Genomic DNA, 24,106 nt, shown 5'->3' with positions numbered 1-24,106 from the left:
TCAAATAATATTGATAATATACTCAACCAGAGGTTGACATGGTAATATGTGTGCATAGCAGTGATTCTTTATCATGCAGCACAGAAACATCTGAACCCTGTGGGTTTTAATCACTAAATGCGTGCTTTTACAGGGACTTGAACTGCATTCAGACCTGACACTGAATTTAAACAACTTGAGTGGTTTCCCAGTAAAAGAGGTGTTCGAGTCATTAATGACTAATTTTTGTGCTTGTAAAAAGGTGTAGTGTGCATAACACCAACCAGCGCATGTGAGAGTAGGCTATTTGTCACAACATAAACTGCACTGAAGAGAATTGTGCATTACAGAACACCAGTTATGTGCAACGTAATTCTGCCACTGAGGCCTGTTGAGATGTTGCACGAATAAAAATACAAAAGAATGGCATGTGTGCACGTGGTTTTGAGTGCAAATAAGGGTTTTGATGTGTAAGCTATCCCTCTTGGTGTAGATTGTTGTCGAGGTGGTCGTGTCATAATCATAGCTGCACTGAGACAACCAGATTTAAGAAAACAAATCCACAAGAGGGCGCCATCCACAAGAATACGCTACAACGTCATTCTTTTAGCGGACTTTGACTGTTATGCGCTGGCTCGTAGTAAGCAATCCCAACTTGTCTTCTAAAATGTAATGCACCTTTATATGATTCTCTTTAAAAACTGCCTATTCCACACAATCTGACAAGAATTCGTAAATACTTTACGAGGTGTATAATTTAAGTCGTATGTTTTATTTGCTCTCGCGGTTTAACTTGGTTATGTTTAGGGCTGCGTGTTTCAGGAAGTTACCGTTTTGTCTAATAATCGTGATTTTTTTAAGTCATACCATCCACACTAGACACAAAATAGTTTCCAATGCCAGTGTCATTTATTTGGGGTTGTTGTACCAAGTTGGTGTTAACTTTTCTGGCCCTATCCCAGGGCGACACGATTTGGGCAGTTCGTTCACTCGATTGACTGACGTCTGTGTTTTCAGTGTTTTGTTGGTCAGCACATACACAGAAACATTCTTTTGTTATTTAAAGACCCCTTTATGTACATTGCTGATGAGGTTCAATATATGCTGGCACCGGAATATACAGGCATTATCCATAGACAACTAAAATGGTGCTTGAGATGCCAGCGCCCCTGCCAGCATTTAAAAATGGGCACGTGCTTTTGTCCTGTGTGCCTATGTGTTATAAAACTCAGTTTTGAGTCTCAGTTATGTTACCCATCGAACAGGCAACACAGATGTCAGCCACCTCTATCCTCTCCTTCGGGGGAAGCGTTCAACCCTGAGCTTGTGATGGGTTAGTCATGCTCCCACTCTTTATCTTGTCTCTCAGGCCTGTGAAAAGAGAGATGGATGTATTGCTTTACAATCACTACATTACCACAAACACAGCCCGCCTGCTATAGACTGTAGCCAGTAACATCCTCACTCACCTTGGCTTGTTCCACCTGATTCTATGGTTTCCATGGAAACCAAGCGGAGTGACTGCATGCAGGCTGCTGTGGTGCTGTGTGAGTGGGCACTTGGAGGTGTGGGGAGGAGCCAGATCACCCACTGCAGCATCCAAAGAGAGGGGATTCTCTCACTCCCTCACAAACACATTTGAACATCCTCATTACTGCATTCAAGGCCACTTCGGACTGAACTCCCTTTCTTTCCCCCACTTAGGAATCCTCCGTGTTTAACCAACTAGTGTTTTGTTCGTTTCTGTAGGACCTCAAGCCAAAATGTCTTCTAAGCTGCCTTCAGGCAAACCCACATCTCCTTTTAGGAAGAGAGGCAGCTTGCAGTATACAGCCAGTGGAGGTACGTGTGTTTGTTATAAAAATGTGTTTATGTGTGTGTGTTAGGAGTGTAATAGAAAATTGAACCAATGTTGGGTACGTGTGAGAACAGATGATGTCATTTTTATTTTTATATGATTACATATGCTTGTTAATAATATTTCATTTATTAGGGGTTTGTTATTTATGGCGTTATGCGTCAGATGTAGAGTAGAGTTACAGTAATCTTGCATCTGCAAAGTGTTTGGTGAAAACTTTCATACCTGTTGATTTGAGGGAAAGTATTGCAACCATTACTAAACCTTAATGTTTTGGAATTCACAGAGTAGAATGTGTACCAAATGTTTGTCTTTTTATAAAGCATTTATGTAAATGCATGCAATTGAAAAATTGCTTCTTAACCTGATATTTATCTTTTGAGCAGAAAGAGGATGATATGCATTACAAATAATTTCTGGCTATAATGACATTAAATGTATCAAGCCGACCACAATGCACATTCATACATTCATCCTTATTTTCTGTCTGATTCAATTGCAATAAACCAGGCAAGGAAATCAAACATGCTTAATTTGCAGCAGTGAGGTGTCAAGACCACATCCACAAAATACATTAAACATTATGGTCTATGGTCAGGCCTGCATTGCGTAAGGCTTACATAAGATTTGATATGAAACGCACTTCACACCTCTCCTGCAAAACTGTAACTCATTTTTGCACCCGAAACACGTTTCTCACATTAAGTCCTTTGAGATTTCAATGCCGATTGCCATTGTACTGCCGCCCCTGAAATGGTAAAAACATTGTAATGAAAATGCGTTTTCTCGCTGGTTGAGTGCAAAACTAAACACGGATAATTGTTATTTGTCCTGCTGTACCATAATTTTGGCACCCTTAGGCGTGAATTATCTCTTCACTAAAGAGATGGAGTCATTATGTGAGCAAAGAAGGCTCTCTTCAGGGTTCCCACGCTTTTTGAACAATAAACTTTTATGAATTCTTCATAACTTTTCCTGGATTCAAATTATATTTAAGCATTTTGCGGATGCTTCTTCCAAAGCCACTGAAAAAGGGAGTACAGCTGCAAATTCATCTAAAGAGGCGGGTAAAGATTAAAAAAGTTCACATCGACTCCAATTTGCTAATGAATCGTTCAAAATGATTTGACAGATTCAGTGAAAATCAAAGGAATAGTTCACCCACAAATAGGACATCACCAAGTTTTGTTTTTACTTGCATGTTTATAAGAATGTACAGAATATGTATTATAGCAATATTTATATTTAATACAACCTTTAACATGATTTGGTATATATGTTGAATATTTCTATTGTGTTTCCGATCAGAAAATCCGATTTTCTTGGTATACTAAGGATACGGAACGTTCATAATATTCATAGAGCCACTCTCTCTCTCTCTCTCTCTCTCTCTCTCTCTCTCTCTCTCTCTCTCTCTACTTTCAATAATTCTGATATTCCCAAAAGACTTACATTTTATTTTATTCACAACCCAGAGCAATGCAATTTGTAACATTTCACTTCAGCCATGAATGTCTGATTACTGAAGGTCTCGATGCTGAAATGACTCACTCTTGACACGTTGCCCTGAATGTGCAAATGAAGACATGATTCAGAACAAAGGCTTTGATTAAACCACAGGATAAATGAACCATCTTAAGTGGCTGTTCAGAGGGGCCCAAATGAAATGTTATCTCTGACACAACAAAACTCTAGTGTAAATTCTAAATGTACGTTTGCTTCTAGCCCAGTTGATTAACATTAAGTCATTTTCTGTCGATGCACAGTTGATGTGTCCATTTTCAGTGATGAACAACGGAAATAAAGAACATTGTATTCTTGCATATATTTAAATTAGATGTGTAACTGCTGCCTGATAAGAGAGTCATTTCAGGTCCGCACACAGAGTTCCTTTTTTGTGTGTCACATGGGACCCTGCCTGTGTTAAATTCCACATTGGTCAATGAAACCTTTCACAACCTTTCTAAAATCTGTTCAGCTTTTGCTAACTGTCTGATAACTTAAAGTGATAGTGCCACAGAAAGTTCAGTTGCCAACATTCTTACAACTATCTTTCTTTGTGTTCAACCAAACAATGATATTTATGCAGGTTTGGAACAACTTGAGTTAGAGTAATTCATGACAGGATTTACCTTTTTGGGTGAAATATCCCTTTAAGGTAATCTAATTGGCCCTTGTTGAACTCCTCTCAAAGTTGGCATAGGTCAGTCCCCTTTCATTTTGTTCTGGTTACAGCTGTAGTCATCTTTCTTTCATTAAGATTAAAACTGATCATAGTTCAGAATTCTCATAGCTACACAGTGTTATGGTCTTCAGCCTTCTCTCTACCACACCTAGAACTATTGTCCTTTAAACTTTGACCCCGGTGGCACCTCCCTTTTCCTCACTGTAGTGTTGGAGAGGAGAGATTTTTGATTTCCTGTCCCTAGACCTCCGCTCTGAAACTATTTAGAGCTCTCTACTCGAAATCCACTCAATCTCTTTTACAAGCCTCAGTGACTTCAGGTAAAAGGTAGGAAGTTCATATGACCCTCATGTTTTTGCTGCTGGATGAATCGATTAGTTTAGAGTCACAAGATGGTCACTTGAGCTTTTGTGATTTAAGCTATATTATTAATGAAAGAGTTGATTGAATGAGTGTTTAATAAACCCTAAATCAGTTAAATCTCCACAGCAGTGATGTCACACACACGTTTGCTTTGGGGTCAAATCCTAAGTACTTTGAGCAATTTAGTTCTTTCTTAAATACAGTCTCTTTCTATGAGTGTATTTAACGTCTATGCATGTTAGTGTTATTGTTAACATTTGAAGGCATTATTCTAGAATTCATATTTATTTTACAATACGTGTACCTATATTGTACTTACATATATAAGGTAACTACATGGTATAAGTTTAGGGGTAGGTTCAGAGTCAGTACCTAGTTATTACCCAGTTATTATATTTACTATAATAAGTAAACAGTCTGTACATGGGAGACAGGACTGTAAAATAAAGTGCTTCCCATCATTCTCTTAGTTTCTTAAGTGATATTATAGTTTCGATGATATTGATATGATGCTTCTATTGTAAATTGTGGACAATTAATTAATGAGTGACATTTAACTATTGAATGGTATAGTGTAAATTTAGAAATATAAAAATGTGATTGCCACTTGATCTAAAATTTGCCACTGCCATAAATCCAAAGTTAAACTGAACAGTGCTTTACTGGTGTCCACTAGGTGGCAAGGACGTTTTCTCAGTAAAAATAGTTTAAAGGGATAGTTAACCCAAAAATGAAAATTCTGTCATCATTCACTAACCCTCAGATTGTTCCAAACCTGTATCATTTTCGTTGTTCTACTAAACACAAAGGAAGATATTTGTAAGAATGTCAGTTACCAAACAGATCTCATCCCCTGGTTACTGCTATAGCAGGGAAAATAAATACTACTGGAGTTAATGGGGGATGATATCTGTATGGTTACTGACATTCGTCCAAATATCTTCCTTTGTGTTTAACAGTACAAAGACAATTATACAGGTTTGGATCTGAGGGTGAGTAAATGATGACAGCATTTTAATTTTGGGTAACTATACCTTTAATACTGGCTGCAATTTAGTCGTTTTTCTGCTTTTTTCCTGACAGCGCATATTCTCTTATCCAAATCATAGTACGTGTTTCTTGGTGTTACTATTTGTTACACTCAACAAATTAATGAATGACCATACTGATACCGATGTGAGGAAACCCAATCTCAGCTGTGCTTTCAATCACAGGAACAAATAACAAGTAATGGGTCTCCAGAGGCACACAAAAAACCTCATCAGCACAGTCCTTTTTTATTTTTGTCTCTCTGGTGTGTTCATCAAAGTCTATTTCTTCTAAAGAGGAGTATTCAGAGGTGCTATTATTTTGTTTGATGAAAAAGCCGCAGATCATCAACAATGTCCCTCAAAGCCCTCTCGATAAAAATCATTATATATGCATTTGTATGTTTCTTGCTATGTTGTTCCATGGGGTTCTGCAAAGCACTGAAGCTCAACATTCTATTGATTTGGAGTTTAGATAAACACCCAGCATCACAATGTGATGGTTTCGTCAGTATTAAGAGATAAACCCATTATCTCCTGTTTGAACAAAGCAGATCATGAGTTTCGTAAATAGTTTGCATTTGTATTCAAAAAACGCTCCGATGACCTCTGCATTTGCTCCTCCGGGGGAGCCTCTTTCTCCCTCTCTTTCTCAAAACACATCCTCCTGCATTTTCCGTTGCACTGCAGTCATCCCAATACCTCGCAGAGGTGAAGACAAGGGGGGTGGTGGATGCAGCGTATAGGCTCTCTGTGTCATAAATGCAGCAGTGATCCCGTTCATCTCCCCCTACCCCTGAAGCCAGGGTGGTACGGTCCAGCCATGTGTCAGAGATATTTAAATGAGAGGGGGATGACAGTGGCTAGTGCAGACAGCTGGCAGGAACCAGGAAGAGGTGGGAGGGCAGAGTAGATGCTTCGGCTCCATCAGCTGTGTTTACTGTATGTATGTATGTATGTGGGACAGATTCAAATAGAGACAGTGTGTTTGTGTGAGAGTGAATGGCATGCTTTATGTTTTGTTGGGGATGTGTGTGTATTAGAAAGTGTTGCTTTGTTGTCGCTGTATGTTCTCTTTTTGTCTCTCATTCTATCTTTATCCATCATTCTCTCTTCTATTTGACCTGTTTTGGGGAAAATCCGAATTGTAGTTTGCAGATATCTTTAACCTCTCTTCCAGGTCATAATTAGTCAGGTAGAAGAAGTGTATTTGTGCTTACCTATCTCGCTCTCTCTGCATCTCTCTCTCTTTTTTCTCTCTCTCTAACCCCTCAGCTGTTTCTATCAGCTCATGTTTTTCTCTTGGGACCAATGCACGTGTGTGTGTGTCTGGAAGATGATGTGTATTGATTGTCCTCTGTATTGTCCGGTTTTGATGGTGTTGATAAGTATTGTGTAGCATTGTATTCCACAGATGATAACTGACAGATGTTTAAATCCGGATGGAAGGATTTTTAAATGTGGTCTGTGTTTACGATTTCGTGTCTATGTCTGAAGCCAAAGACAGCCCTTTTTAAATGACCACCAGTACATGCTGTGTTTTAGATGTAGGTCATAGTCATGGGATGATGATAACACATGCCAGAGGAAAATTGACTTTGCTGTCCCCGTTGGAAACACCAGTAACAGATTTCTTATTGGTGGATAGCATGGCTATACTGGTTTTGCTATCAGTTTAGTAACACTAAATCAGCATGCGCTTTCTGTAGAAGCTGGTTGAAAGTTTATGGCAATATAAACAGTTTTTTAAGCAAATTGCACCAACTCCCCACCTTATGTTTAAAGGCTCGTAGCGTTTTTTATTAACACTGTTTCTTTATGGGTAAACTAAACATAGGCACTAGGAATAGTGAATGTGCCCTATTCTTTATAAAGTCTGTGCCTCCACAGTTTTGAAAGGTGCAGGACTCAAACGTGACAGTCATTCGTAATGAACGTTTCAAGTAGTATTTTGGTGTAAAGTGGAGCTATGTCATAGCTGACTTTATTGTGTATAAGTGCACTATGACGGGGTTATCAACACAATGGCAAGCTTCCAATCAACCATGTGCAATTTCCTGTTTAATTTACTGCTGTCTTGTTATTCCTTGTTATCTATTAAAGTAATCAAAATAAAAGTTTTTTCCTTTTATAAAAAATAAGTTAGCCTTAAGGATGTCAATAAACTGATATGCTCTTACGCGCTGACAAATTTCCCATTTAGAAGATATAAGCCTTCAAAATTGACAGTCTGGCACGTACGCTATAAAATATTTCATGACATCATGCTACACTTCAACCTCTCCTCAAAGTTCCCGTCCAATCAATTCGGCATTAGAATCCTAAGAGTCCCGCCCCTTCACTATGAGAGCTGCGGAAGCGGCGCCTCATATCAGTCATTTGCTCTCACATTTGTTATGTCCAATAGGGTGAATTACATATAATGCACTAAATGGGGGAAGATTCAAACAGTGACAGTCACACGAGCGGTTGCACGTGAGTGTCGAGACACGATAGCACAGAGCTGATCATTTGTGCAAATCCGCTGAAAAAAATAAAACGTATCTGACCTGTTTCAAGTCTGCACAGATTGTAGTATGTTAAGGCACCATGGCATAGATCAGACATCGCAGCTCTGATGAGTATAGAAGACAAACGCCAGTTTCACTCACTCAAGTTAAATGCAGCTTTGCCAGATTTCTGGCCATAAACGAAACGCTATTGGTTATTTTAAACTTGATATGTCTCACGCTCTCCATTTTTCAGTTTAAATGACGTCAACACATGAAATAATGCTGCGCGCTCCAAGGCATTGCAGTGGGGCTTTAAGCTTACGAACAAAGGAATACCCACATCAACCCGGTTGCCATAGCATCATAAAGAGGTCTCATCTGATTGGGATTAGTGAGGTAACTCATCCTCAACACAAATACGTGAGGCATAGGTCAGGGATGTTAATCATGATTTACATCAGCTTCCTTCAATATCGTGTTTCCTCTTCAAATAATATATTTTTCTTAAGTGCATTTGTTGGAAATATAAATAGGTTTCTAAAACATTATCTGTAATCTTCAAAAGATGGTTTGGGTATGGCCCACACAAAGATCTGATCTCAATCGTCAGCCTGGGATTTTATAAATAAAATAACAAGCATTAATGTTTCTTTCTGGTATTGCAAATCATTTGTAGATTTGTCCTCGCTATACTGTCCGTTTTTCTTTTTGAGAGAAAGCTTTCAAAGTAAACGACTTGTTAAGCACTTCCATCTTGGCCTATTAAGCCGTGGCTTTCGACCCCACCATCGACCCTTTATTCTAGTGCTGTTCTTACCTCACGAATGCATATCATTCCACACAGATCATCGGCTATTCTCATTTATGAACATATGTATTTAATTTTTCTCATTAGAATCTTGCCTCGTGTCACGATTCATGTGTTTTGTAATTGTGCAACACCATGGTTTAAGCTCAGCTGTAGCTGACACTTAAAGTAAGAGGTTAGCCATTCTGTCTGCGTTAGACTGTTTTTCTGCTTTGCCGGTTATGTGTTCATCTTGGGGGTGGTCATTATGTAACTACAGAGGCTAAAACTCCCAAAATAACACCCATTAGAAGATTATACACAACCCAGGGTATTTATCAACTTTCCTCGTAGGGCTGCTTGATTATGACGCTATTATTTTGGCCAATATTGAGATCCCGATTATTTAACACGATTACTCATTAACCCTTAAAACAACATAGAAAATAGAAAAAAATTGTAAACTTGTTTTTTAACTCGATATTTTTTTTTGTAATTGATGAAGGCCAAAACTGACTTCAATTAATTGCACAGCCCTACATCCTTGTTGGCTTGCTGTGTTCCACACATGTTGACCTCACTGTGTAAATGAGAAAATGTTGTTTGTTTAGCTATTTGCAATTAACCTGAACAAAAACATATTTATATAAAAAAATCTTGATTTGTATATATTTTTATTATGACATTCATAGATTAACTACACATCCATATAACATGTATACAAAATCATCTTGCTATACTATGGGTGTTATGAAAGAATCTTAATTTTGAAGGTGAACTACTCCTTTACAAGTGCTGTGTGTATTTCTTTGGAGGATCTATTGACAGAAATGAAATACTATACATAACAATGTCTTCAGAGGTGTATAAAGACCTTATATAATGAAGCATTATGTAGGGATGCACGAATTGCATTTTTCTTGGCCGGTTCCGATTAACGATTTTTTTGTATGTGCGACCTGCCGATTCCGATTTTGCTGTAAGCACATACAAACAAAAATCTACGTTTCTTTAATGAAAACTTTCAACTTCATAACAAAAACATATTTTAATAACAGGATCTTTACACCTTAATAAAGTGTTCTGTGACTTGAAAAAAGTAGAAATAACAGTTGAACATACAACTGAAAATAAATACGTTTTGTGGTGGTACCACCACAGGGTATTTTGGATACTTATAGATATTACAAATTGCTGGTTTGTGTGGTCTAGACTCGCACCGTAGAAATTCCACACCAGAGACATGTTTTCATTTTTTTACACACTGTGAGTGTGTGATTGGCTGTGATGTTATTGTCTGTGCCGCCAGCAAAAAAAAGTAACATTTTCTAACTTGGCAAGAAGTAAAAACGTGACGACGTCTTAGTCCTGTGTCAGCTGCCATATTTGCTGACGTCACGCCATGTTGCATGCTGGGTGTCGCGGCCATATTTGTAGGTGTCATTACCTGTTCCGGCCATATTTATAGGTGGTAGAGGCTCTTTTCTGCTAGTGAGTTCAGTTCAATGTTGTGCCGTTTGACTAAGAAGACATAAACATGGTGGGTCGGTTGTGCTGAGTTATAAACTGCAACAGAAAGTCGCACAGTCATTTAGGACAGAAACTAGACAACGGAATAAGAATTATTTTTTCCGGCTTGCGCAAAGGAAATCACATTGAGTATCATGTATCAATCGCAACCTCCGAAGATGGCGGAGCCGCATCAGCATGCAACGTGTCGTGACGTCGATTCACAACCTCTATAGTTCTTCGAAGGGGAGGGGTGGAGTGGAGTGAGCTTATGGGTGCACTTTACAACCTCACCACTAAATGTTGCTAAATTGCATATGTTGGACCTTTAAATCTCTGCAGTGATTATCTGGAGGTATAGGCCAAGTGTGAAATGAAGAGAGCGTGTGATTATTAAGTGTGAGAATGAATTTGAGCGCATGTGGCTGTAGGTGGGTCTCCCGCTGTGTCTGTCTTTGTTGTGTGCTAATAAACTGTCATTGTCGTAATTTGTCCACCCATCTGGGCTTGTGAAAAGGCCACACAAACTCAAGCATTTATGTAATGTCCTAGATAATCCTTTTATTATTAGCTTCAATAAATTTACTCTTTCACAATTTGCGCATTAACTTTGACCAGCAGAGTAAAACAATGAGCTGTAGAGCCATTTCTCTATATATGTCCATTATCACTGTCAGAAAATCTATCTTAAAGCTGCAATACGTCATTTTCTTTGGTTTAAAAATGCATTCAGTATGTTAAAGTACTGTGTTGGCGTAGACCAGTTAGAAACAGCTCGTAACTCATATCATGATGCAAAGCACAGCCAGGTGTCTACACATAGTTTTACAAATAGTCTGTCCACTTTCTGCATAGGCTGGTTTAAAGTGTATATTTTTAGTTTGTGAGAAGATATTTCAGTTTTACCATCTCTGTTATAAACTCAAATGAACTAGAATGATGGTTTGTACAATATGACACCATCCCAGTAGCTCCAGTAAAAGCATTCAGGCAAACCATACTTTCAATTATTCAGTTCTGCTCCTCCGGTCTGTGTTTGATAATTACAGTGCAGCAGTCAGTAATGAGTACTTCAGTTTATGCAGAAAGAGGACCATCCCTGCTTTTCACTGGGAGACTGTGTACAGTACATCACACCACATGTAAAACTCTTGAGACATTGTTATAGACAGTATGAATAGGATTCATGATTCATGGTATAGACCGTTTCATCGGATGCGCGTGCAGAGTCTGCAGTTAACTCCCGGTCTGTGTTTGGCTAGTGTCTTATAATATAACTATTTATATAATATAACTATTTACATTAACATCTAGCGGTTGAGCTTGGAATCGCAGTCTAAATTTAAAATATTGGACAAATAATTTTTATATTGGACAAAGCCACTTCTCGGTTTCTTTTGCTTGTTATCGGAAATAATCAGGCACTCTATTATTTGTGAAATGTGTACTGGAAGTTAAAGTCACCATGAAATGGAAGTTACGATTGTCTTCTTCTCCGTATCGTGACGTACATCCGAGTGAACCAGCTTCTGAAATTTGAAAAAAAGAAGGGTGGGACAACATGTCGCCCTCCACTAATTGATTGGATCGTTGTAAATTGGCCTGATACACCAGTGGTACCCATTGGACAGTCAGTATAGTCCTTCCTCCTTTTCAGGCATTACGTCATGAAGTGAAGAGTTGTTGTTCAGAGGGAGAGTGGAGCTTTATGTTTTTTGATTAAAGATTACAACTTCAAATGAATAATGATGTGCATGGATAAAATATCTATCATAATCTCTGCAACGCTGTGTAAGAAAATGAGTATTATCATTTTTAATTGCATAGTGAATTAAGGGCAGTCCACAAATGCGCCAGTAATGTTCGATTATGTTGTAACTTTGAAATAGTCTATAAATCTATAAAAACATCAGGCTTGTGTCATCAGACTCTTAGAAGATTAAAGCTACTTAGTATTATTGTGTCTTCAACATCTACATACTGGAGCAAAACTGTGTGGTTTCCAGACCAGATGCCACTGTTAACTAAATTAACTGGGACGTCTTTCTTGGTTAATAAATGTTACAAAGAAGCTACTATGGTCATGCATGAACATCAGCAAGATCAGCAATAACTAGCCTAAACCAGCATCTAAAACATAGTGGCCTATTCAGCAAGGTTAGTATTAAGTACATGAACCAAGCATGTCATGTCATATGATTCAATTTATCTGAGTCATTCAGAAGTCATTCAAAATGTCAGGGAATAACAAGCACACAGGAATACTGTAGATGTGCAAACTCTATACACTGATAGAAAAATGCTGCAAGGTATTTAATATACAGTATATAGTTTAAGTTGTACTTTATAATGCTGGCTTCGCTGAACATGTGTCTTTGGTCTCGCTATACAATCAACTATATAATTACCAAACACAGCATCACAATATGTAACAATACAATACACAACATCAACCTCAGCATAATAAATGAAAATGTAAAAAAAAATAACAATTCAGATTCCTAACATTTGGTACGAATGTTTGTTTATATATTGCCTTAGTTGCTTTCGGTGTTCTATAAGGACGACCAGATGGCAAATGCTAACCTTAGCTTTTCATCCAAAGGCAAACTGTTCATGATAAAACTCTGATGAATATGTCAATAGACCAACAGCTGAGCTGATCACATGATCTCAGGATGATTTCAGGGCTAGAAAACAGCTGTTATCTGTATTATAACAGTCCCCAAATTGCACATGTACATTTAGCTTTGGCGCCATAGAGGTTTGCTCTGAAATGCAGATAACATTGGCGTTAAAGTCTGGTTCATCACTTCTGCAGATCAGCAGGAAGTATTTGTTTTTTGTCTCTGCAAGCGTTGAGGACTCAGAAAACAGGGGAATCCATCCATGTCCAACAGCTCGGTTTGTTTACTCTGTTCCCTCATGGTGGGAAACAGTGTCCAAGTGTCTGCAGTGCAGGGGCTAGACATCACTGCTTTATTATTCACCAGGCATATAAATATTTGATCATACGCCAGAGTTTAGGAAGACTGATATCACACACGGGTACAAGAGCAGATGGGTGGAGCTTCTCTGACAGTGAAAGTGTTTGACTCCATCTGAGACTCAATATTGTCAATATCCTTAAGTAAATGTGCATTGACCGATCAAGCATGACCATTGCTGTTACTTTTAATGAAGTTTAAATTTTTGGGAGTTAAAGTATTTAGGTGCTTTATTATAGACAGAGAGTATAATCTGGTTACATTCCCATCTGTTCAAGGGTTATATAAAATAGGTTTGAATAGATGGTTTCAAAGCAACAACCGTTACTGCACACACGCACTATTGTGGCCCTAAACTAAACATCCGGTACACATCCGCAAAGAATAGAGTCCCTGTCGATTATTTCTGAAATAAACTAAAGAAATAAACAAGTAAATTACATTAGCTAGTACAATAAAAGTATGTCTAGCCAGTAATATTTTAAGTCCCCAGTTGAAGAACCGTTACTTGGCTAAACTGAAATGAGACAAAGTTACACGACATAATAAATACAATTATTATACACTTAAATAATAATTCATGTAAAAGAATATTAATATAAATTAAATCAAATATAAATCGTTATAATATTAGCCACTAGCCAGACGATCAACAAACAGACCAGAGTGTAACTTCGGACCAGGCATGTGCGTCCGATGAAACGTCTTTATATTATAAATGTTAGCAGCTTAGCAACACCCTGGCAACCACCCACAATCTCTTTATACCATAGAGGCGTACCACTTTTCCTCCGCTTTTTAAACGCTTTTCAAGAAAAGAATAAAATCTAGATTCTTTTCATTATTCTCATAATTTATGCTTACACATACAGGCCAGCACACAAACAAGCACTAATGCCCTCCCACCTGAATGCTCTATTGTCTTGTAAGGCAAACAGCTGCAGATCTTAAGCAGCATTCTCTTCGCTGACCCTGCCCTTCTCACTGGTCAGCAGAAAAACAACGCTAGTCAACAGAGAAAATTATTAAACCACAATATTTTGCCATAAACACCTTTTCTCTGTACTTGGTTTTGCACATTCAAATAGTCTTAAGTCATATTTTTAAATACAACAATCTTATTCTTCTTATCTTTCTACCAGATCTCCGTGGCCGACATCACCTCACAGCCCAGCATTCTCTGCCTGGCAACCCTGTAACCAAGCACGGCTACATCGACCTGCGCACATCCATGGATGGCAAATACAAAGAGATTGCAGAGGTACACAAAACATCAGTTTATGCACTCTGAGTCATGATGCTGTACATTTCAGTCATTCATGTAAGTGCACAATTGTGTATATATGTGCGTGTGTTTAGGAGCTGTTCTCTCGCAGCCTGGCGGAGAGCGAGATGCGCTGCGCTCCGTATGAGTTCCCTGAGGAGAGTCCCATCGAGCAGCTGGAGGAGAGGCGGCACAGACTTGAGCGGCAGATCAGCCAGGACATCAAGTACTGAATCATTCACTATTTATTTCTGCTTGATTTTTTAAAATACAAGCACATGAAGAAGGGATAGTTCACCCAAAAATAAAAATTCTGTCATGTCCCTCATGTCATTCCAAACATTACAAAAGAAGATATTTTGAAGGACTTTATTTAACACTGATAAACAGTCAGTTTTTATGTTTTGTATCTTTAGGTTTGAGCCTGATATCCTGCTGCGAGCCAAACAGGAGTTCATGAAAACAGACAGCGCAACAGATTTAGAGTGAGTCTCCAATATATTTTGTGATTATCAATAACACACTCTGTGTGTCATATCACATAATATCGGCACACTCAATGTCATTTCTTTTACAGATATATGAAAGAACAGAGCCAGGTGCCCAATGAACACGATCCAGAGAGAGAGCTCGTCCCAGAGAGGGAGTATCAGAGAGTTACCATCTCTGGAGAGGAGAAATGTGGGGTAGCGACAGCTCCTGTTTTTCACCCTTTTCTGTTATGTTTGGAAAAAGATGTTGTTGAAATGATTTAAGTAGACAAAATAGAGCAGATAAGGGAAAACACATGCACGCCACACAAGTTTTGGACATGAACCCCAGAAGGAAAACAAGGGCAGACAGCAGGACAGCTGACGGTTTGGGGGACAAAAGAGGGACAGACAGATTGATTCGTTGTGTAAAGGCACACTGAAAATGGTCTTTTCTCGTTTACTTACTAGGTCCCATTTACTGATCTACTGGATGCTGCTAAATGTGTTGTCAAAGCTCTGTTCATCAGAGAGAAGTACGTCTCTCTCTCCATGCAGAGCTTCTGCAGAACCACTGCACGTTACCTGCAGGGGTTAGGTGACCGGCCTCTGGACATTAACACCTATGAGGATGTGCCTGAGTCCTCTGTATGTGCAGGTGGGTGTAACCAAAGCTTTCTCCGGGAAATATTAAACAATTACTGTAAAACTTTTTCAACAAAATCTATTTTTCTTTAGTTGAAGTAACAGTAAAAATGAGCTGTTTGCAATGTGAGTTTTCAACACAAAGCAGCTGATTATATCTGTTATCGCTTGTCTATTTTCCACAGATGCAACCGTCCACCCGCCTGTTTCAGAAACCCACCCTTACGAGTGTCTAGACCCTGCAAACATGCCCCCAGGCTTAGGCTACACTTGTAAAATGGTGGATGGTGTTGTTCATGTATATACGCATAAGTAAGAATTTTGTGTTGTTTACACACTGACCTAATGTTGTCAGCTGAACAGAGGCAAACAATTTGTATAATTTGATATAATTCAACATATTTATTTATTCCATTTGTTTTACAATTTATTAAATGTATAGCACATTGGTCAACAACTCTTATTTAGAATTTTGCTTTACAAATAAACTGACATTGACAGTTCTTAGTAAAAGCGAGTCTTCAGTGACATGATTTTATAGGATTTTTGTTTTAATTTCATTTAACTTTTTTCTTCATCAGTTCCTCAGAACTGGATCTGCCATACCCTGACCTGCAGGAATACATAGCTGATATGAATATAATGATGGCTCTCATCATTAACGGACCAGTGTAAGTTCTGCCCAGTCGATCTGATCTGAGCCACCAGCATGTTATGGAGATGATGAATAAATTATCACTCGGAACAGGATTCTGCAAGTGTGAAATCGTCACTGTGTGAATTAATTTGCTTTATTCGAATCCTATGAACTTATTTTAATATAAACAACAAATTTGTGCCATACTGTCAATTCCTGATTACAGAATTTTCCAACAGGAAATCTTTCTGCTATCGCCGGCTGCAGTATCTGAGCTCCAAGTTCCAGATGCACATTCTGTTAAATGAGATGAAAGAGTTGGCAGCACAGAAGAAAGTTCCTCACAGAGATTTCTACAACATTAGGAAGGTCGCCTTTCTATTAAAATCTTTCTTTGTTTCTTGGACCAGACAGTAGCAACATTATTTTATATTATGAAATAATATCTATGAAACCCCTCTGTAATGTAATCCGCACTCTTGATCTTTCAGCCTGACTGTTTTCTGTCTTGTCTTGGTCTTCAGGTGGACACACACATCCATGCCTCCTCGTGTATGAATCAAAAGCACTTGTTGCGGTTTATTAAAAGAGCCATGAAGAAGTATCCAGGTGAAATCGTCCACGTAGAACAGGGACGGGGACAGACCCTAAATGAGGTGTTTGAAAGCATGAATCTAACAGCCTTTGACCTCAGCGTAGACACTCTGGATATGCATGCGGTAAGAACTGCAGCTGTTACACAATAAGTAGAAGTGTATGCATACAATGAGAAAAAGAAAAACTAGAAATATATAAACAACCAATAAGCATGTAGAGTATATAGAGAAGTGTTTAAAGGGATGCTCCACCCCAAAATGAAAATTCTGTCATGAATTACTCACCCTATAGTTGTTCCAGACATGTATACATTTCCCTTTTCGGTTCAACACAAAGAGAGATATTTTGGAATAATGTTCTGAAGCACCATTGACTGCCATAGTAGGAAAAAATTAAATGGTAGTCAACAGTGCCCCTGTTTGTTTTCCTACATTCCTCAAAATATTTTCTTTTGTGTTCAATAGAACCAAAAAATTACTAAAGTTTTTTTCCTACTATGGCAGTCAATGGTGCTTCAGAACTGTATCTCTTTAGGTTGTTGCACACACATTAGATGTAAAGCAAGTATCTGGTGGGATTCCAAATTTCAGTGGGCTTTTGTGGGATCTGGGTCACACTAAAAATATGTTGCAGAGAGCAGATGCAGTTGCCACAAGCTCAGTGGGTTTACACTTGAGCCAGAACTTAAATAAATAAGCTTATGAATGGACTGTTGTTCACTATTATATACACTCTATTGCTAAAAATATCTGTGTTGGACAAAAAGCATTTTTTGAAAAGCATGTTTTGGAGAAACCCTGAGTTAACTGTATATAATTATTATCATGCATATTTATTCACTCTTTCTCACAGGACCGTAACACATTCCACCGCTTTGATAAATTCAATTCCAAGTACAACCCCATTGGAGAGTCTATCCTCCGAGAAATCTTTATCAAGACGGACAACCATATTGAGGGGAAATACTTTGGGCACATAATCAAGGTATCAGCTGTTCTTTTTAATCCTTAAATCATGCATAACTAATTTATGGTCACTGATGCACCAAAATTGTGGATACAGTAAAATGTTGCCATTGCATGTGCATTCCCTGCTGATCGTTTTTTGTTGGTGCGTTTCAGGAAGTAATGGCTGACCTGGAGGAGAGCAAGTATCAGAATGTTGAGCTGCGTCTCTCCATCTACGGCCGATCCAGAGACGAGTGGGACAATCTGGCCGAGTGGGCCGTCAGACACAAAGTCTATTCAGATAACGTGCGCTGGCTGGTGCAGGTGCCAAGACTATTGTGAGTAGTATAGATAAAATCTATATAATTTAAATGGGGATTAATTATCTTATACTGTATCTCAGACCTTGTTGGTTATTGTGCTAAGACCCAAGTAAATTTGTGGTTACTATGTTTGAACTACAAATTAAAGGAAAAACTGTGGTTAAATTATAGTTATATAAAATATTATTTTAAGGTTTCACTGAACAATCAAAGGTAGGGTATGTATTTTATTTGCTAAACTAGAACCATCTCTAAGACATACAAGTAAAACATTTTCCTTCCTGTATAGTGATGTGTACCACACCAAAAAGCAGCTATGTAATTTCCAGCAGATGCTAGAGAACATTTTTATGCCTCTGTTTGAGGTCAGCGTTCACCCCAGCCGTCATCCAGAGCTGCATCTATTCCTGCAACATGTAAGTTTACTGTGTTCATGTTTATTTGTGAACAAACTCGAGTGTATAAAAGTATGTTTTTATAAAAGACTTTATCTCAGGCCTAAATGCAAGAGGCATGAGAGTGAATATGACTCTCCATGTAATACGCCAGGGTTGCTTTGGATAAGAAAGAAGTAAGTGATAAGTAACTGGTTGAGAAATCACGGGTGTGACACCCAGTAAAGTGACACAACACGTTTGAAATAGATTGTTCTTAAAATTGTTTTCACTGGTTTTACTTAAACTAAGCTGCTGTGCTCCTCAGGTTGTTGGGTTTGATAGTGTGGATGATGAATCTAAACCAGAACATCACATCTTTAACCTGGACAGCCCAAAACCTGGAAATTGGACGGGGGAGGATAATCCTCCATACTCCTACTACCTGTACTACATGTATGCCAATATGACCGTACTCAACCATCTGCGCAGGTACTTACAACAGCTTGCTTTACCGAGTATATTTTAGTAAATCAGAAAAATATTTTTAAATATATATATTTATATTAGAGATATTTTACATTAGCTCCAGGGTAGTGTTTAAAAGTCAGTTTTCCTTCCCAACAGGCAAAGAAACATGAATACGTTTGTATTACGACCACATTGTGGAGAGGCAGGGCCTATTCACCATCTAGTTTCTGGGTTTATGCTGTCGGAGAATATTTCTCATGGTCTGCTTCTGAGAAAGGTAAAGATACTCTAGAAACTTAAACTACATTGCAATTATCTGTTTAAATATACAATGCATTCATATTCAGAGTTATGTTGTCTGTGACAGACTAAATTATGTGCTACTGCATTTCCATCGCCAACTTTAACCTTTAGGGAACTCTAATCACTCGGGGTTATGTACCATACCAGAGCAGTTTACATGTCACATATCTATCACATTCTTTTACACTACTCAGAGCTAATTCATGTTTCGTATCTACAGAAGGAACTTACCAGTACACTAATGAAAAAGTCAAGTAAGCAATTTGTTTACTTGAAATGTGTGTGTAATTTCCTCAGGCTCCTGTACTCCAGTACCTGTATTACCTGGCTCAGATTGGCATCGCCATGTCGCCACTCAGCAACAACAGCCTCTTCCTCAGTTACCATCGAAATCCGCTGCCCGAGTATCTGTCTAGAGGTCTCATGGTGTCTCTGTCCACCGATGACCCACTGCAGTTCCATTTCACAAAGGTAACAAATCGTACCTGAGGAAAACAAGACCAAACTTAACAGTCAATAATATGTTGAATATTACTCATAATGTAGGTTTGTTGACTTTTGTTTCAGGAGCCTCTTATGGAGGAGTACAGTATTGCTGCGCAGGTGTGGAAGTTGAGCTCATGTGATATGTGCGAGCTGGCCCGAAACAGCGTGCTCATGAGTGGATTTTCTAACCAGGTACACCACGTATTACATGATTTTTTTTGTTTCTTGCCAAGAATCTCAACACTGAAGCTCAGTGTCCGATAGGTCAGTGTGACATGAATCCAAATGCACTCTGTCCAGGTGAAGCGCTACTGGCTGGGACCGCATTATCTGCATGAGGGACAAGGAGGAAATGACATCAGTCGCACCAACGTTCCAGACATCCGTGTGGCGTATCGCTTCGAGACCCTGTGCGAGGAGCTGAATCTGATCACTCAAGCTGTGCAGTCAGAGGAGCTGGAGATGGGTGAAGATCAGGGCCCCCTGTGCATGAGTGCAGGACAGGCCACATGTTAGGGTGTCATTCTCTTTCAATTATTCAACCAGTGTAAGTGAAAGGAGAATCAGGGAAATGTTGACCAGTCGTATTAGGTTTGATCCCACAAGTGTTCAGCAATTCTCTTCAAAAAAGCATGTTTCATAATATGAACTGGAACATACACCAAGCTAACAACTTGCTGTGCTTTAAGAAATCGAGGACTGAGTCGATTTTCAGGAAACCATTGTTACTGAGGACCTTCCACTGTCCATAATCTCAAATCCAGAATCAGTAGGATTTACACCCTCATGAAAAATGAACATTTGTGTAGATTGAACACTAATAGCCATAAACATTCTTTGGCTGCTATATGTTTGAGCTCAAGCACCCAAAAGCATCTTTACTATGAGCCATTATGACCATAGACTATTATTCCATTTATATTCTTGATTTTAACAGGTTATATTTTAATGTGTTTATTATTGTAGTATTGTTTATTTCTAGTAGTGCATCCAGTTGGCCATTTATATGTGTCTGTAATAGAAAAATCAGTAGTGCTATTTATTGTGAATCAGATGTATTAATATCAAACATGAAGTTTATTTTTTCTGATGTATTCTTTATCTCAAAATTAAAACATCAACATTCTGGATATTTTTGCTGGGATCTTTTCTTAATGTATCATCATACGATTCAAGTGAATAACTTCATAGCAACAATTCATGTATTCTGCATTTTCTACTTTTATATTGCTCAAAATACATCTCAATTTATTAATTTAGATGTTTTTATCCCAAGCTACCTTGAAATCAAACCTATGACCCTGAGCCACCGGAACTCCCTATACTATAAAAGTAAGGTGCTACCTTTATAGTTTCTGGCTTTGTTTAGATTACTTTGCATTACTTTGAAACAAAAACATAAATCCTACTCTGCCAATGAGAGACCCTATAGCCTGGGAAGCCTGACAGCTCGAGTATCTCTGTTCTGACCTGGTAACAAAGACACAGACCTTCTTTGTGTTCTGTCCTTTGGGTCACCTTTTGTTCCATGTACCTCGTGCCCCTCTAGTGTTACAGCCAGGCCATTAGATTTGCTAGATATCTTGAGTTTCATCCATCTCAACATTTACTATGATTTCAAGAGGTTGTCTTAAATCACTTCACATGAAAACAATAAATATTGCGCAGAATGTTTTTTACATATTATCGAAAAATAGTTCGCTGTGATAGTTTTGTATGTGATTTTATTGTACATTGTTTTTATGTTCTATTGTAATACGTGTACTTAAATAACAAAACTTTAAAAATGTTATTTTAAACGACCATAAAGAAATAAGTAAATACTACGAAGCTTAATTGTTTTATTCAAACATCACTGAAGAAAGAGAAATAAATGCACGCGCAATAGGACGCAGGATCGATTATAGCAACCCACGAGTGTTCGACCTTGCTCTGCGTAGACCGATGAGCGTATGACATCAAGATACCGCGGGACCGGTCGAAGAACATATCTCGCGGTACTTTGATGTCATTCAAACCCACCTACCTCTCTCGCGGTACCGTGTCACTGATTGGTCTTGAGGAATCTGCTTGAGAGTGTGCTGGTCCAATCACAGAGCACAAGTTCAGCGCGCTCACGCACGCGTCTTATATAGCGCTCTGCAGTGCACCTCTTCACAGTTGTTCACACTCTGTTTGCAAGATGGCTATGAAATTGGCTTACTGGGACATACGCGGGGTAAGATGCAGCCTGTTTTCAATTCATTAAACTTTATTTTATATAATCATATCTTGCAAAGTTTATTTCATTGCATAACTTGTCAAACAATCATCTTTTTCCACTGCATTTAGTTTGCCGTGTCAAAACCGTCAATTCAAAGTGTAACTTTATTTCATAAGTTGCATTTATTTATTGGGTTGGTTGATGCAAAACAGACTATGTAACGTAAACTGTAGCCTCAACGAAGTATGATACTGATTCAAGTATAACTTTCTGGTGTGGCTACACTCACTCGTTAGCTTTTCTCAACTTTATTTTTTGTTGGTAAATAATTTTAACCAATTGACAAACTAGGTTTATTGTTATTTACAGTAGATTGCATTTTACGCGCGATTCTTCGAAGTTTAAAGAGAAAGCTCGAATACTTTACACAATAATGCCACTTTTGTGGATTAAAAAGCCCCGACGGCCGTTGTTTTCAGTGGAAACGCATTATGATGATGTTATCCTAATATTTGCTTTAAGTAAAAACTACAGCCAGTTCGAGAAAACCACCTCTACTTGTGCCAACTTTTTGTAATCTTGATTTACGTCCAACTGAAACTAGTTCTATCTCAAATATAATTTAACTGCAGCTTGCTCAACCCATCCGTCTGCTGTTGGAATACACTGGTTCCGAGTATGAGGAGAAATTCTATTCCTGTGGTGAAGGTACAAGATTTCCAGTTCTAACCCTGCAGGCGTAATACAAATGTTCCTTTGATATAAAAATGATCCAGTTGGAGTGTTGATATCGATCTGATTCATCTTGCAGGTCCCAACTATGACAAAAGCTGTTGGTTTGATGAGAAGAACAAAATCGGAATGGATTTTCCCAATGTAAGTTTGCGTGTTTGCCACAGATTTGTGTCATTTAATGACAGCCGCTAACTATAAACTTTCTTTACTAGTTGCCATACCTTGTGGATGGAGACAAGAAGATAGTCCAAAGCAATGCCATCATGAGATACATTGCCCGCAAACATAACCTCTGTGAGTTTTTGGAACTTAAACTGGTGTTTTCTTCCACCGGAAATACCTCTGAATGCGTTTTGTGCGTTTAGTGAGACATGCGTTACAGATTTTCTCTGTACTGTATTTCTAGGTGGAGAAACTGAAGAGGAGCAGGTGAGGGTTGACATCTTGGAAAATCAGGCAATGGATTTCCGCAATGGTTTTGTTCAGCTCTGCTATGGAGAGTTTGTGAGTTCCCAAAATGACCAATTACTCAATTGTATGGTTTATATGCATAATTACGATGTTGAAGACATTGTCGACTCAATAACAATTACCATCACTTTGGAAAAGTGTATGCTAAATTAATAAATTTTATGTAATTTAAATTCATACCCTTCTTGTTAAGTGCTAAGATAACAACACAAGTTATTCATAATGGATTTGAATTTGATTACAGGACAAAAACAAAACATGTTACGCTAAGGCGCTGCCAGGAACTCTGAAGCAGATGTCTGATTTCCTTGGAAGCAGGAAGTGGTTTGCTGGAGACAAGGCAAGATCATATTTGGGAGCAAAACTATAATATATATAATATAGTGGCAGAATCTCCTATAAGACTACTAGTTTTTGACATTGTCTTCTCGTTCTGTAGGTCACATTTGTGGATTTTGTTATGTACGAATTGTTGGATCAGCACCGTATGTTTGAGCAGGAGTGCTTGGATGACTTTAAAAACCTAAGATGTTTTCTGGATCGCTTTGAAGTTTGTCTGATTATTTAGATCAGCTATAATTATTTAGGATGGACCAGAATGTAACTGATTTAGTTGTTTTTTTTCCCCACAGAGTCTTGAGAAGATTGCCGCATACATGAAGTCAAGCAAATTCATGAAAACACCTGTTAACAACAAGATGGCTAAATGGGGAAACAAGAAGGAGTGAAAAGATTGTTGCTTAAAGCATCATAAGATTAGACACCGCTTGGTCAATGCAGTTTGAAGTGCACACACTGATATTCTTTTTTGGTGCTAGTTTTTTAAAAACTAAAGTTAACAATTCAAAGATAATTAGTTGTTTATGTTCCAAAATTTCATTTGACATTAGGCACTGTTTATACAAAACATTTCAACATTCATTTGTTGCCTATTCAGTGATAAAATGCAGTTGCAAAGCATCCATGTTTGAAGCACTTTTAATTTGATTCCA

The 24,106-nt window shown here is 38.3% G+C and overlaps 2 protein-coding genes across 6 annotated transcripts; both read left to right on the top strand.

The window, feature by feature from the left end:
• The first annotated feature begins 560 nt into the window (after window positions 1-560).
• Window positions 561-21,530, top strand: ampd2b (adenosine monophosphate deaminase 2b). Of its 5 annotated transcripts, none has more exons than XM_079467647.1 (19): window positions 561-619; window positions 1,729-1,821; window positions 14,331-14,449; window positions 14,548-14,678; window positions 14,869-14,937; window positions 15,030-15,138; window positions 15,394-15,580; window positions 15,753-15,879; window positions 16,149-16,238; window positions 16,444-16,573; window positions 16,729-16,923; window positions 17,654-17,785; window positions 17,923-18,086; window positions 18,361-18,487; window positions 18,774-18,937; window positions 19,073-19,193; window positions 19,517-19,690; window positions 19,787-19,897; window positions 20,006-20,836. In XM_079467647.1, exons 2-19 carry the CDS (start codon window positions 1,743-1,745, stop codon window positions 20,219-20,221), a joined length of 2,445 nt encoding a protein of 814 aa, XP_079323773.1. In that variant the 5' UTR covers window positions 561-619; window positions 1,729-1,742; the 3' UTR covers window positions 20,222-20,836. The 5 variants fall into 5 exon arrangements, with proteins under 5 accessions (XP_079323773.1, XP_079323772.1, XP_079323775.1 ...); XM_079467646.1 differs by having other exon boundaries at window positions 569-648; window positions 20,006-21,530; XM_079467649.1 differs by lacking the exons at window positions 561-619; window positions 1,729-1,821 and adding an exon at window positions 4,228-4,349 and having other exon boundaries at window positions 20,006-21,530.
• A 218-nt stretch (window positions 21,531-21,748) lies between these two features.
• LOC306900606 (glutathione S-transferase Mu 4-like) lies at window positions 21,749-24,072 on the top strand. The gene is made up of 8 exons (XM_079467740.1): window positions 21,749-21,923; window positions 22,541-22,616; window positions 22,720-22,784; window positions 22,856-22,937; window positions 23,050-23,147; window positions 23,359-23,454; window positions 23,554-23,664; window positions 23,747-24,072. The coding sequence occupies exons 1-8, from the start codon at window positions 21,888-21,890 to the stop codon at window positions 23,840-23,842; spliced, it is 660 nt and encodes a 219-aa protein (XP_079323866.1). The 5' UTR covers window positions 21,749-21,887; the 3' UTR covers window positions 23,843-24,072.
• The last annotated feature ends 34 nt before the right edge of the window (window positions 24,073-24,106 follow it).

The sequence above is a fragment of the Barbatula barbatula genome (genome assembly GCF_947034865.1).
Source record: "Barbatula barbatula genome assembly, chromosome: 11".
Classification (NCBI taxonomy): Eukaryota; Metazoa; Chordata; class Actinopteri; order Cypriniformes; family Nemacheilidae; genus Barbatula; species Barbatula barbatula.
This window is presented reverse-complemented; position numbering and strand designations above follow the sequence as displayed.